Source organism: Equus quagga, chromosome 11 (assembly GCF_021613505.1).
Source record: "Equus quagga isolate Etosha38 chromosome 11, UCLA_HA_Equagga_1.0, whole genome shotgun sequence".
Taxonomy (NCBI): Eukaryota; Metazoa; Chordata; class Mammalia; order Perissodactyla; family Equidae; genus Equus; species Equus quagga.
The window spans coordinates 137,397-151,824 of NC_060277.1; the positions used below are offsets into that span (position 1 = coordinate 137,397).

At 41.1% G+C, this 14,428-nt stretch overlaps 1 protein-coding gene across 18 annotated transcripts in view; it reads right to left on the minus strand.

The window, feature by feature from the left end:
• The window catches only part of ECT2L (epithelial cell transforming 2 like), a 103,380-nt gene that overhangs the window by 58,851 nt on the left and 30,101 nt on the right, over window positions 1-14,428 (minus strand). For 14 of the 18 annotated variants that reach the window (XR_006890473.1, XR_006890472.1, XM_046674385.1 and 11 more), the window contains 8 exons: window positions 12,481-12,733; window positions 11,504-11,672; window positions 10,627-10,765; window positions 9,041-9,209; window positions 6,160-6,288; window positions 5,736-5,897; window positions 2,359-2,451; window positions 758-940 (listed from right to left, as the gene is read on the minus strand). Coding sequence is in view for 16 of the 18 variants with exons in the window: in XM_046674385.1 (XP_046530341.1) it covers window positions 758-940; window positions 2,359-2,451; window positions 5,736-5,897; window positions 6,160-6,288; window positions 9,041-9,209; window positions 10,627-10,765; window positions 11,504-11,672; window positions 12,481-12,733 (1,297 nt within the window). In the remaining 2 variants the exon portion in view is untranslated. The remainder of the gene's footprint in view (window positions 1-757; window positions 941-2,358; window positions 2,452-5,735; window positions 5,898-6,159; window positions 6,289-9,040; window positions 9,210-10,626; window positions 10,766-11,503; window positions 11,673-12,480; window positions 12,734-14,428) is intronic. The other 4 variants (XM_046674388.1, XM_046674393.1, XM_046674392.1 and 1 more) reach the window with 4 other exon arrangements.

The following is a 14,428-nucleotide window of genomic DNA, read 5'->3' on the forward strand; positions in this document are numbered from 1 at the left end:
GGATATTCATTATATTTGAAAGAAGATATGAAGAACAAAGGGAATAAAGTTTTACTGAAGATTTTTTTTGCAATGAAACTTTCAGTAAGGCTATTTTGGAATTTTGAAAACTGCTTTTAAGTGCACTTCTTTTTTTTTTTTTTCCCAGAAGATTAGCCCCAAGCTAACATCTGCTGCCAATCTTCCTCTTTTTGCTGAGGAAGACTGGGCCTGAGCTAACTTTTTTTTTTTTTAAAGATTGGCACCTCAGTTAACATCTGTGGCCAATATTATTTTTTATTTTTCTTCTCCCCAAAGCCCCCCAGTACATAGTTGTGGATTCTAGTTGTGAGTGCCTCTGGTTGTGCTGTGTGGGATGCTGCCTCAGCATGGCCTGATGAGCAGTGCTATGTCTGCATCCAGGATCTGAACCAGGGAAACCCTGGGTCACAGAAGCGGAGTGCATGAACTTAACCACCCAGCCACGGGGCTGGGCCTTGAGCTAATATCCATGCCCATCTTCCTCTACTTTATATGTAGGACACCTACCACAGCATGGCTTGCCAAGCAGTGCCATGTCTGCACCTGGGATCCGAACTGGTGAACCCCAGGCCACCACAGCAGAACGAGCAAACTTAACTGCTGTGCCACCGGGCTGGCCCCTTACTGAAGATGTTTAAGAGTCGACTTTCCTTGGGCCATTCCCACATGCATATTCACTCTGGATATGCAACAAACTTCATAAGTTACCCACAGCAGAAGTAGCAAGAGTTCTTACCTATCATCCTGCCGCTGATGTTTTTCTGCAACTCCTTGAAGAGGGGACTCAACTGTTTCCTTGCTGATTTCAAGGTGTCTTCCAGGAAGTCCGTGAGGCTGGACCACACCTGCAGCTTTGATTCACTGAAGTAGATGGAAGGGGGCGCTCTTTCCCACGGTCGTCCCAGCCAGTCACTAAGAACTGAATTGTTTTCTTCTTTTATTATTGCAGATTTTAGCACAGATGAAAGAATTCTACTTCTTGTTAACAGTACAAAAAAACTTAGCTGTACTTATAGTAGGCTTATTATCTTTTCTCATTAGAAGACTAAGATAAACACATAGTCTACTTTCAAAGGTAAAATTGGAAACTCAAAAAGGATGCAATGAATAATTTCAAATGTCTATCTACTCTTTGATAGACAAGGTTGACGTTTTATGTTTTAAATCGAAAGTTAAATAGCTGCTGAATCTGTGCATCGGGAAGCAAAGTGGGCATCTAAGAATACGTGTTTCATGCTTACGTCCACAAGCCTCTCTCTACAAAAATCTCCACATGACAGTAGTGGGCGATTAAATTTCTCTCCTTGAAAATCAATTACTGATACAGTGCCACATTAAATTTGATTTTCTGTCCTGAACAGATAGACTTGTTTGATTTCCCTCCCCCATTTTTATTGATCAATATGAAAATCTTTATAACATGTTCTGCTAGCAGGGGAAGAAGAAGAGAGGGAAAAGGAACAGGAGGATGAGGAGAGAGAGCTGGAGAAAAAGAAGAAAGCCTGTCCCGTAAACAGCAGCGTCTGTGCCCTGCTGTGCTCTGCTCAGCCGGTTCTTCTCTCCACAGGCCAAATGTGCTACCATTGGGTGCTGTTGCTGCATAAACTAAAATTAACAAGTGACTTCTGTTACCAAACTCTTAGGTCACACTGCTTTTTGTGGTATCGACATGGATCTTTTCCCTTACAAGTTTCCCAAGCATGCCGGCTTTCCCAGTCTTCAAAGGCCCCTGGCACTTGCTATTCACTCCAAGCCCTTGACAGGTGGTGAGGGAGTTTTAAAGGGGAAACGATTACGCTATTGTAGCAAAGCAATTTGGTTCTCTTGCCAGTCAGCCGGTGTTACACTGTGATCCAATATTTGCAGCCTTAGGATCTAAATGAGACTTTGCTTTCAGGGGTATTTTATCTTTGTTTCTTCTCTCAGATAATGCTGCTGAAGTGGGGCCTGAGCAGGGTCTGCACCATCTTTTTATAGCTGCAATTCATTTCTTCAAATGAAACCATTTGGTTATATTTTACTAAGAAAAATTATTCTTTGTGCTTCTTATTTTTCTAGATTGGCAACTATAAATCTTTGTTAAAGATGATGTTTTCAACAGAGTTTTTGCAAATGATGATTTGAAGCAAATATTTACAATAACTAATCCCGTCCTAAGCAAATGACTGAGTGAAAAGAGATGACAGTTTGGGAAGTGATAGCGTTTCTTCAGAGAAGAAGTGGAAGACAGTAAATGACATTGGCCAGAACCAGTCTGATTAGCTGTGCTGTGTCTTTTGGCGAACCAGGAGTTGGTGGATGCTACTGGGCTGGTGTTCAGCCCCCACATGCACTTACTGTGTTGGTAAGAGCCAGTAGCAATCCCAGTGGGGGCGGTAAACAACGTGCCGGTCAGCTGAGACAGCTGTGAGAGAACTTCCATTCCTGCCTCTGCAGTCAAAACACTTTCATTAGTTTACTCACAGGTTTTGCCACGGAACAGTGAAGTGCTACTCAGGAGCACTCACTGCTATTCAGGCCAAGAAAGGCCACGGCCAGTTATCATCTTCAGTTCAAACCCCTCACGGAGCAGTCCACCAGACTTTACAATCCAAACACTGACTTCCAAGGACTGAACAACAGGCGGAGGGAGAAGGTGCGGAGTTTGACCTGGTGCTTATCTTCCAACTTGGAATACTCGGGCCAAAGACAGAGAAAAGTACGCATATGTTTTCTAAAATGGTCTGCCTCTACGGGAAAGTCCCCTTGTAAGAGGATAGATTTTAAACTGTTAAACACAGGATGGAATACAATGGTCAAAATTTGGTATTAATTTCATCCCTTCTTCAGCGATCCAGCATAGAGACTGAATCATTGAATTCAGCATATAGAGTGAATTACTTCGAATGAAACTAATACACTGGGTAATATATTTTAGTTCTTTGTGGTCCAAGAATAATTACTCCAAACTGCTTCAGTTGCTGGAACCAGATGGCAGCAGCTGAAAGGCAGGGATGTCTCTCACTCACTGGTGTCTGACGTTTTCATTGACAATGAAACCAAATAGAGTCCAAAAGTGTACCCATACATACATAGTCAATTGATTTCAACAAAGACAGAAATGAAATCCTCTGGGAAAAGGATAGTCTTTATAAGGAATGGTGCTGGAACAAATTAGATATGCATATATTAAAAGAAAAAAAGTCTTAATCCATACCTCCCATTCTATTAAAAAAAAACAAATCAAGTGCATCACAAACCTAAATGTCAAACATAAGTCTACAAATAATTTAGAAGAAAACATAGGAGAATATTTTTGTGACCTTTGGTTAGGTAAAGAATTTTTAGATATGACACCAAAAACATGATTTATAAAAGAAAAAATTGACCCATTTGACTTTATCAAAATTAAGAATTTCTTGTCTTCAAAAGGAACTGTTCAGAGAAGGAAAAGATGTCATAGGCTAGGAGAAAATATTTTCAAGTCACTTTTCCAAAATACATAAAGGTCTCTCAATAAGAAAACAAATAATCTAATTTTTAAATGAGCAAAAGATTTGAACAGACACTTCACCAAGGACAACAAATGAATGGCAAATAAGCACATGAAAAGATGCCCAGCCTCATGAGTCATCAGGGAAATGCAAATTAAAACCACAATGAGTTACCAGTACACAACCATTTGAATGGATAAAATTAAGAAGACTGACCATATTGGTGTTGGAGTGTTGGGCAACTGGGTTCTCATATATTCCTAGAGAAAATGTAAAATGGTACAACCACTTTGGAAAAATTTAGCTGGTTTTTAAAAAGTTAAACGTACACCTATTATATGACCCAGCCATTCCATCCCTAGGTATTTACCCAAGAGAAATATGTTGATGGCAGCTGGATTTGTAAAAACTAGAAACTGGAAAGAATTCAAATATCTATCAACAAGCGAATGGATAAACAAATTGTGGTATATCTGTACAATGCAATAATTCTCAGTAATAAAATGCAATGAGCCATTGATACAAGCATCAAATGGATGAATCTACAATAATTATTCTGAGTGAAGTAAGCCTGACAGAAGGAATTATACCGTATGATTCCACTTATAGGAAATTCTATAAAATGCAAACTAATATACCATGAAAGAAAACAGATCAGTGGTTGCCTCCTGCTGGGGGTGAGGAAGCAGGAGAGAGAAACCACAAAATAGCATGAGGAGACTTTTGGGGGTGATGAGTATGTCCGTTGTCTTGATAGTTTTATGGTTTCACAGGGTATATATACACACGTCAAAATTTATGAAATTTCACATTTTTAATAGGTACAGTTTATTGTACGTTGATTACACCTTGATAAAACTCTTTGAAGTCTTTTAAATAATGCCAAAAAATATGGGTATTAGGTTTTTGGCTTATGCAGTAACTGTGTGTATGACGATATCTTAACTGAGGAATCCTGGAGAAGGGATAGGTTTGGCACTGGGGCGGCAATCAAGAGTTTGTTTTAGATGTGTTAACTTTGAGATGCCTACTAGACATGCAAACTAAACATCCACATGAAGATGTCAAAGAGGAGCTAGATGTGAGTCTGCAGCTCTGAGACTCAGAGCTGAAAGACATGAATTTGGGAGTCTTCAGAAGATGGATTGAATTTAGAGTCATAGGAATAGATAAGACTGCCTATGAGAAGAGTGTAGTCATGGAAAAGGAGAGAGCCAGGATCAGGCCCTGGGTGCATTTTAGGGTCTTGCTAAGGAGGAGCAGCAGCAAAGGAGACTGAGACGAAGAGGCCACTGGGGAGAGAGCAAAACAAGGAGCATGTGGTATCAAGGAAACCAAGAGAAGAACCCCATTTGATATTTATGCCATTAAAATAAAAGTTAGATCAATATGAACAGTTGTATTACTTTTTCCAACGGTCTTCGGCTGCTTTCATGCAGGCTTATGCAGATGATTGTTTTAACCAGCATTGGGGTTTAGCCAAGTGAGTTGGGATTTAGCAAAGAGAAAGACAAAGAAGTTCAGACTCTTTGCAAAAGAGTAATGATAATGATGGACTGTTAAATCCAAGTTTAACGAGGAAGGAATCAAGGATGAAGGTGACAGTGAAAAAGCAGGAGTGTGTGGGCTGGAGGCTCAGGAAAGGATTCTGGAGTGGGAGCACTTGAGCACGAGCATGACTCGGAAGTAGTACTCAGAGAGAAAAATGCTTGAGACCAAGAGTTCAGAGGTGATGCAGCTACTGGGGAGGCAAACTGAGGAGTGGTGCCTGAGGTGGTTCTGGCTGAGAAGTCGGGGTCTGCTGGCTGGACCAGGGTCATCACGGGTCAACCAGGTGGAAATTGCATTTGGATAATAATAAACAGTTTGAGAAAATTTAATTTCACATTCCCTCTCCCCTGTTCTGCTTAGTAAAAAAAAAAAGTGAATGCAGAGCTTTTATTTAACAGATGTTAAAAAGTGAATTTGACTTAGTGCTTCTGAAGTTTCCCTTCAAGTACTGAAATCAACTTTGAGTCACAGTGGCTGACACTAGACAGGTAGGTACTCAAAATTGCATCAGCAAGCATGCTCACCTTTACAAAGCACGCCACTCTTTTTAACATTCTCATATTCCTTCAGTATTTATATTATTATTTATTTTTATTAAGTATTTATGTTATTTTGATATTCACAAGTCTTCTAAGGTAAGGTACTATTATTCTAACTTTCGTGAGAGGAAAGGGAGGTCCACAAACTTGCCTGAGGCCACCGCTGACGTGGCACCAGTGGGATTCAAGCCCAAGGCCCTGGCCTCGGGGTTCCTGCTCACGCACTCCAGGTTCAGAACAGCAGGGAGAGTCTTCTCAGATTGACTGACTGTGGCTTCTGGGCTGCTCAGGCACTTTCCTCTGTATGTGGACGCTAATTTTACCGTGTTTTCCAGAAAGAAACAGAAACAACGTTCCTGGCTGGCTCTTGCCACTAGTGACTTTGTTTCTGCAGAGACAGCTTACTCTGACCACTAACCCCAACCCTTTTCCCCCTGAATACTTGAGTATATGAGAGATAAAGAGGAAAAAGAAATAAAGAGTAAATGTGACTGAATCATTTAAACTGAGGGCATTTCACACATTCACAAACTATCACCATAAAGTAGGCATGATCACTACCTTTCAAAACTGACCTGAGGCTCCGAGTGGTACGAACAGGTCCACGTGACCCCCTTCTTCCTCAGGGGCCACATAGCTTCCTAATCTCTCCCAGAAGTCTCTCGCCTCAGGCCTCAATAAATTTTTAATACCAATTTCATAGCCTGAGGGAAAAACCAAAATGTCATATCAGTTTGTAATACTATCCTGAACGGAAACTCTCAGCAGTTTGTCAAAGTGCAACTGTGATTCAAGAGGCGGAGACCTGCGCATATGACCAAGCTCTGCAGGCAGCTCTGCCTCCGCGCTGCCCCGAGATGCCACATGCGGCACCGGGACTCCGACCACCAGTCCTGGTCACGTTCTGGTTCACTGACACAGTGCCTCAGGCTGGGGCGCTGCGTCCTTGCCTCCACCGAGCAGCAGGGCGAGTTACCAGGCTCACAGGAGGGCTTAGGTGGGAGGCCAGTCAAGTCCTGGGATTTTGCAACCAAATTTCAAAGCAAAAATATTTCCCACCATTGCCAGTCAAAAAATAAGTCATTCAGAGCAGAAGTAAGGCTCCTGGAAATGGTAGAGATAACTGTAGCTCTCACTTGCTGGGAATCCTGTGCGATGATCCAGCTAATTTGGGTGTCTAGACCCATTTCTAAACAAGTCCTGGAGACTCTGCATCCGGAAGCCCCAGTAACAGAATGAAAAGTGAGTCAGGCACAAGAATCCCGACAGCCCACCACTTCTCGTGGGGAGGTCAGACCCAGGACGGAAGGGCCTCTTCAGGCGCCTGGAGTAAGTGATTCACTTTGTCATTGGTTTTAAGACAAAAACTTTTGGAAAGACACCATAATTATATAGAAGGAAACTAGTTTTCTGAGGTATTTTGTTATTGTTACTATTGATTTACAAAAAGAAAACAAGGAAAAGGCGGAGATTGGAAGCCTTTCTACCTGGAGAACAAAGTCTGAGATCAGGAAACCCTGCCAGGCCCCTCGCTCTGCGTGAGGTGAGCCTCCCGCAAGGTAAGACCTGCAGTTGGGGCCTCACCACCATTAGAAAAGAGCTACCGTGCAATTCAACACAAACATAAACCAAACAGTAGCTGTCCTTACTCTGGGGATGTATAACATTGAGTGTGGAACATAATCTGCTCCAGGCACAGGTAAACTAAACAAGAAAAGCCCAAAATAAGGTAAAACTAAACCAAAAGCAGTTCATTTTTATTAATAATAAAATTCACTAAAACTCTTCCAAGCGTGCTGAGTCCCAGGCACAAAGAACACAGTTGATGGGGGATTCAGGTGCCCACTCTGCCATTTTGGGAATTTCCTGCCAGCTGGAAATTGACCATCTCACTCCCTCTCTCCCCTCACTCCACAAAGACGGAAGGTTTCATGTTAGTAAAACTTAAAACAATTCTATTCTAGGTATAAGCAAGAAGGATGCAAGTTACAGTAGGAGGAAGTATAGAAACTAAAAGTTTACTTCTGAAACATTCATCATCTCCTTCCCCCAAAAAAGGATAATCACTGACATTTTTAAAAGACAGCCCATAACAAGTTAGTGTCATCAGCCAATCCTTTCCTTTGTGGTGTAAGCCATCTGAAACTGTAATGAATGTTGTTAGTGCACACCAATTTATAGATCTTGGTATCTGCTGCTATTAAAATTGCTTCACTTTCATCAGACTTAAAAACTTTTGTGCATCAAAGGACATAATCAACGGAATGAAAGTCAGTTTACAAAATGGGAGAAAATATTTGAAAATCATATATCTTGTAAGAGATTACTATCTAGACTATATAAAGAATGTCTACGCCTCAATAACAAAAAACCAAATAACCCAATTTAAAAACGGGCAAAGGACCTCATAGACATTTCTCTAAAGATTTACAAATTGCCAACAAGCATATGAAAAGATGCTCAACATTGCTAATCATCAGAAAAATGCAAATCAAAGCCATAATGGATATTACCTCATACCCATTAGGATAGCTACTATCAAAATAAAACAAAACAAAAACAGAAAATAACAAGTGTTGACGAGGATGTGGAGAAATTGGAACCCCTGTGCTCTAGTGGTAGGATTATAAAATGGTGCAGCTGCTATGGAAAATAGTGTGGCGGTTCCTCAAAAAGTTAGAAACAGAATTACATACAATCCAGCAATCCCACTTGTGGGTGTACAGCCACAGGAACTGAAGGCAGGGGCTCAGAGATATGTGCACACTCATGTTCATAACAGCGCTGTTCACAATACCAAGAAGTGGGAGCAACCTGAATGTCCATTAAAGAATGAACAGATAAACAAAATGTGGTCTACACATACAATGGAATATTATTCAGCCTTAAAACAAGAAGGAAATCCTTTCACATACTACAACACGGATGAACCTTGAGAGCATTGTAAGCGAAGTAAGCCAGTCACAAAAAGTGAAATAGTGTATGATTCCACTTATGTGAGGCCTCTAAAGTTGTCTGATTCACAGGAACAGAAAGTAGAGTGGTGGTTCCTAGGGGCTGGGAGGAGGGAAAAAGGGGAGTGGTTGTTTAATGGCGTGATGGTTAACTTTATGTGTCAACTTGACTGGCCCATGGGTACCCAGATATTAGGTCAAACATGATTCTGAGTGTATCTGTGAGGGTGTTTTGGGATGAGATTAACATTTGAATAGGTAGAGAGAGTAAAGCAGATTTCCCTCCCCATCTGTGTGAGCCTCACCCAAACAGTTGAAGCCTCACTGGAACAAAAAGGCTGACCTTTCCTTGAATAAGAGGGAACACCTCTGCCTGACTGCTCTGAGCTGGGGTATCAACCCTCTTAGCAAACTGGAGCTTAAATAGTCCTCTGAAGGTCAGACATGTGGACAAATGCTACATCAGTGCAAAGTTGCTGTTTTTTCCAATCCCCAGGCTTACCTTGGAGTAAATGGATTTCTCTGCTATTTCCATCACTGAATACCCCCAGACTTTGTGCCCTCTTCCCATCCAGAGCTTTTTCTACGAGATAAAGCAGGCTCTCCAAGGTTAGGCCACTGTGTTCATAAACCACAGAAATGACCCCTGCCCTGACACTGTCCACCACCACCTAGAAGAAGGGAAGTCCATCATTTTGGAATATTTATTAATACAACAGAGATGTAATCTTCTGTGATTTTTAAAAACTATTTTTTTTCAGAAATTATGGAAGGAAGAAGATAAGCTTTCTCCTTTGTTGGTTTCTTCTTAAATTATTTTATTTCTTTCCCAATTATAAGAGGAGAAGATTAAGCACACTTGTAACTCAGTCACTCAGAGATAAATACTGTTAACACTCAGGTTATTTTCTTCCAGCCTTTTTATCTTTATACACATCCAGGCACATGGACATATCTACAACTTTTAAAAAACAATAAACTAGAGATCACACAATTTTGCAATGGAATTCTCAAACGCATTGAAAGTTTTCCTCTTAATTATGAACTTTTGAATGATCAATATTGATTTTTACCATTTAAATAAATATTGAAATCACTGTTCTTTGAATTCAACAACCAAATAAACTTTTCATTATCATAAAGTTAATTCTTTAGCAGCAGATGAGTTGGAAAGTCAATGAAGTCACTGATTTTTCCCAAAACCTCATGCCACTGTCTGGAGGTCACAGTTCAACTAAACGTCTGTCACAGTGGTAATTAAATAAGTAATTATGGCATAGTCTTATGTAAAGAAGACAAATGAGAGAACAGACTTATTTTACACCAGTTTATTCACCCACACGGCCACCAGTTATCCTCTGTGCCCGGCGTGATGCACCCTAGCCATTAGAGCTATCTGAGGCCCGTGTGGAAATCGAAACCCTGGTCTTGCTTTCATGTGGATCCACTAAGCTAGCCGGTCATAAATGATTAGAGTCAATTGCTGGAGGCCAAGAAAGAGAAGTGATTTTATGTCTTGAAAGCAACCATTTGGTTACAAATAGGAATTTTTTTGAAAACAGTCTAGTAGGCCAATGAATATTACCTCCTTCTGTCACCCCTGCGTGAATTGGGTATATTATGTACACATATTTACACATATCTACAAAAATACATACTTTCTATGTCTTCTTTGTGCTTCCATTTTCCTATTATTCATATTAAAATTAAAATATATAACTTCATTATAGAAAGAGCATATTTCAATTTAACGGTACACTCATTAAACAGATCACAAAATAGGATTTCTGACATTCTTCTTTTGAGAGACGGTGGTTACACAATATTAGTAAATTCCTTGGCCATTCCAAAGAAGTTTTAAAATAATTCTTAATCACCTTGCTCCTTTTTGGATTAAGTGCAACAAATTCAATTCAATAAGAATTTCAAATAAGATTTTTTTAACTGTTTTGGGTCGGTAAATTTCCAGACGACGTTCCTTTTAGATGGATCATTTTCATACACATGGTGGCCAAAAGACAGCCACACATCCTCTAGTGTTAATGAAAAAACCTGATTCAGGAAGGCTGGCCTGCTAATGCACCGTACCTCATATGCAGGAATCCGAGATGATATTAATACGACGTGTGGCTGGGAAGCACGAGAAGAGCTGTCATCATTTTTATAAACTCCTCGCCAACTTTTCTTTGATAGTAAAGGGTAGGAATGGCTTCCAGAAACATTGCTCCTGAAGGGGAATAAGTGAAGTTTTCATTTTCTCTTAATTTGATCTGCTAAGTGAGCCCCGTAGTTTCCCTGGGGGTCAGTTACACTGTCCGAGGCACGTGGCCTCAGTACCTGTCTCTCCCTGTGGTTTTCGGGGACAGCTGCAAGTGGGGCTCCCGGGCAGGGTGGGGTCAAAGCTGCCCTCTGGGCCTCTCCTCCTACATTCGTGGGTAACTGGAAGGGTTCCTGGAACTGACTTAGATTTCGTTGGGCACTTAAAATGAATGTAGTGGCATACCTAGGGGTTCAAAACGACATTTTAAAAAGGAATAGCTGAGAAATTTTACATTTCCTAAATCACCCTGGCCTCAGCGCTTTCTGAGTAACGTCTCCATTCTCTCCAGAGCCAACTCCACCCCTACATTACTATTGGATACGGTTATTCCATAAAAAACATTTCTGGAAAAAATGTTATTTTTGCTCAATAACTTTATACAGAAAAGGTACTGCATCCACAATATAGCCTCTTTGCAGGGTTAAGAATATTTGAAATACAAATTTTGAGAGCTATATATTTCCCTCTTCAGAAAGCATGTTAAAGACCACTGTTCTTGAAGATTAAAGAATTATTCCTATTGCTGTTTCATAGGATATGAGCATGTAATTACACGGGACCCCTGCATGTTGGCTAAGCTGCTCTAGGGTGAACTCTTGGTGTCACAGGTGGTCTTGAGCCCTCAGGAGATGGAGGTTTGCTCACCGCCTGGGCAAAGCTTCCAAGGATGCTGAGACCAGCTGTTTCTCTACAACTTCCTGTAATCCCACTCGACCCCTCGAGGTCTGGGAGAGACGTGGCTGGTATCTGGATTCTAACAATCTCCAGCAGCGTGTTCCACTCCCCCATGGGGGTCGGACTCTGAGTAACTCCTCTGAAAACAAAAGCAGCAGGCATTCTGTTTTCTTCATGCTTCTCCCGGCCACACCCACATAGATAAGGCGTCTAAATCAAGCCGCCCAGGGTGATATTCCAAATGGCAGTAATTATAGCATTTTTACAGATTCTATCTGGATTTTTATGTCTCAGCACTGTGGCTGCAAGTCCCCAGTCATTTTAGATCAAGAGACAAAGCTCGGAGAACCAGCACCTCCTTCTTGTGGAAACCAGTTTACCAAGCGATAGGCTTCACGGCCATTTCTGCCCTTCTTGGCTTCAGCTAATTGCCCACCTGTTCGGATCTCCCAGAGGGGAGCAGGTGGAAAAGCAGGAGGAAGAACTCGGATGGGCTCCTGTGATTCCTTCACACATTGTGCAGATCCAAGGCTTAGCTGACAACGCGCTCCCCTCCTCCCTTTCCACTTTTTTTTAACACCATTCCTCCTTCCTCCTTTCCCATTTTCATTTCTCCTCCTTTTCACCAATTCTTCTGAATTGTCCTGAACCTATTTATTTCCTTTGCCCGTGTTTGTACTTTTCCCTTCTCCTTGTCTTTGGTCTTATAAACTGAGGGGAACCAGGACAGCAATGGAGGCGCTGATATGTGACCTTATATATTTCATCTGAAATCTTGTTGTTTTTCTTAATTAACTTAAAATACATAGTGAAGAAAAAAAGAGTTTGTTCTGAACATACTTTAGAGAATGCCACCCACACACTACTCCAGAAAGACAGTACCATCGTCTCTGTGGGAATCTGTATGTAAACTTGGATAAGACAGAAAGTTTTAAAGTGCCACTCACTCTTACGTAGTGCAATTTTCTCCCAAATTGCTTTCCTTAGGCACTTTTCTCTTTGTCTCTCCTGTAGCTCCTCGTCTCCTGTTTTGGGCTCATTCAGGGTCCCATAAACAGCAGCGGCTTCCCTGGGTGTCAGCCAGTCTAAGTTAGACACACAGGCAATGTAGTGGTGCTTCCAGGCACCGTACTCGTTATCCGCCGGAGCATAGGGCAGAAACCACCCAAACCTAATGCATTTGGGCATCCATAAGCAATCCTTCAGAAACGGAAAGGAGAAAGATGCATTGTAAAGATTTTTTAAGGACAGTTTCTTAGTAATACAGTTTTCAGGTATACAGATAATTATTATTATTACGTTGATATTTCTAGTGCAGTTGGCTGGCGTCTAAACTTAACTCTGAGAAATAAGAAGCATACCTTACTCCATAGGAAAAATTTTCTTTGGTGAACATATACAAGAATATATATATATATATGTATTCGTCATCTTTGTACACTTATCCAGGGCTCCCATAGCATTTGGTTACTTTAACGATAGATTCTGAGAATTCTGCTTCTAGCAATGGTGTACTTTGTTTCAGACCAACCCTCCCACTGGGAACAACTTTGATTGAACTAGATGATATTGCCAATACACAACCAGTTTTGATATATGAAAGCAGCAAATTTCACATGGCTTAATCTAATCCAATATCTAGACAAAGTATTATAAAACAATCATTTGAAGGCATTATCAAGCTACAATACAATAAGGACTATGCAACCAAGACACCAGAGATCAGGGAAATCCTGAGAGGTGAGCCTGAGTTTGGCATCGCTTTTCACTTCAAGGCACTTGACAGTTCCAAAGTAAAGTTCAGGCTGAGAAGCAGAGAGGAAAGTTATGGCTGGAAGACGTAGAAGCGATAAGAATGTTGGGCACCCCACAGGGAAGAGGAGAAAGGAATCTAAATTCAGGGCCCACTAAGGAGAAGAGCCCCGGCAATGACACCAGGCTTTCAGTTGAGACTCTTTCCAGTGAAGAATGATGAGGAATTTGATAAACTATCACAAGGACTGAGGCAGGCTTTGAAATACCTCCTTCTCTGATTGGATTTAAGCAATCTATTTCCAGCCTAACCAAATGCCAGAAACAACAGCAAGTTCTTGCTGCAGAAAGGTCACATCCCCCAGAGACTCAGATTACAGCATCAGTTTCTTGTACTCAGTATCTGGTACCCAACGCAAAATACCAGGCACACAAAAAGACAAGAATTATTTGTTTCTTCTTTTGTCTTTTTAGTAAATAGAGAGAGATCCTCAGGAGATCCAGACATTGTAATTATCAGACATGAACTTAAAAAAAAAACCCTATAATTAATATAGTTAAGATATTAGGGGCCGGCCCAGTGGCTCAGCAGTTAAGTTCGCACATTTGGCTTTGATGGCCCGGGGTTCACTGGTTTAGATGCCAGGTGTGGACATGGCACTGTTTGGCAAGCTATGATGTGGTAGGCGTCCCACATATAAAGTAGAGGAATATGGGCATGAATGTTAGCTCAGGGCCAGTCTTCCTCAGCAAAAAGAGGAGGATTGGCAGCAGACGTTAACTCTGGGCTAATCTTCCTAAAAAAAAAAAAAAACTCAAATGCCTAGGTGGAGAATTTTGGCAAAATAATAAAATCAATATTCTAGAACTGAAAAATATATTAACTGAAATTTAGAACTCTGGACCAGTTTAAGATCGAATTAGAATGCAGCTAAAGAGATGATTAGTCAAGTGAAAGATAAGCTGGAAGGAAAATCCAGACTGAAACCCCGAAGGCTGAGGATGGGAAAGACACATGAGAAAACAGGAAACTTACGGGCCACGGAGAGTCAACTTAAACACAAGTGCTGGGATCCAGAAGGAACAGAGAGTGAGCGGGCAGAAGCAATAGGAAACTTACGGGCCACGGTGAATCAACTTAAA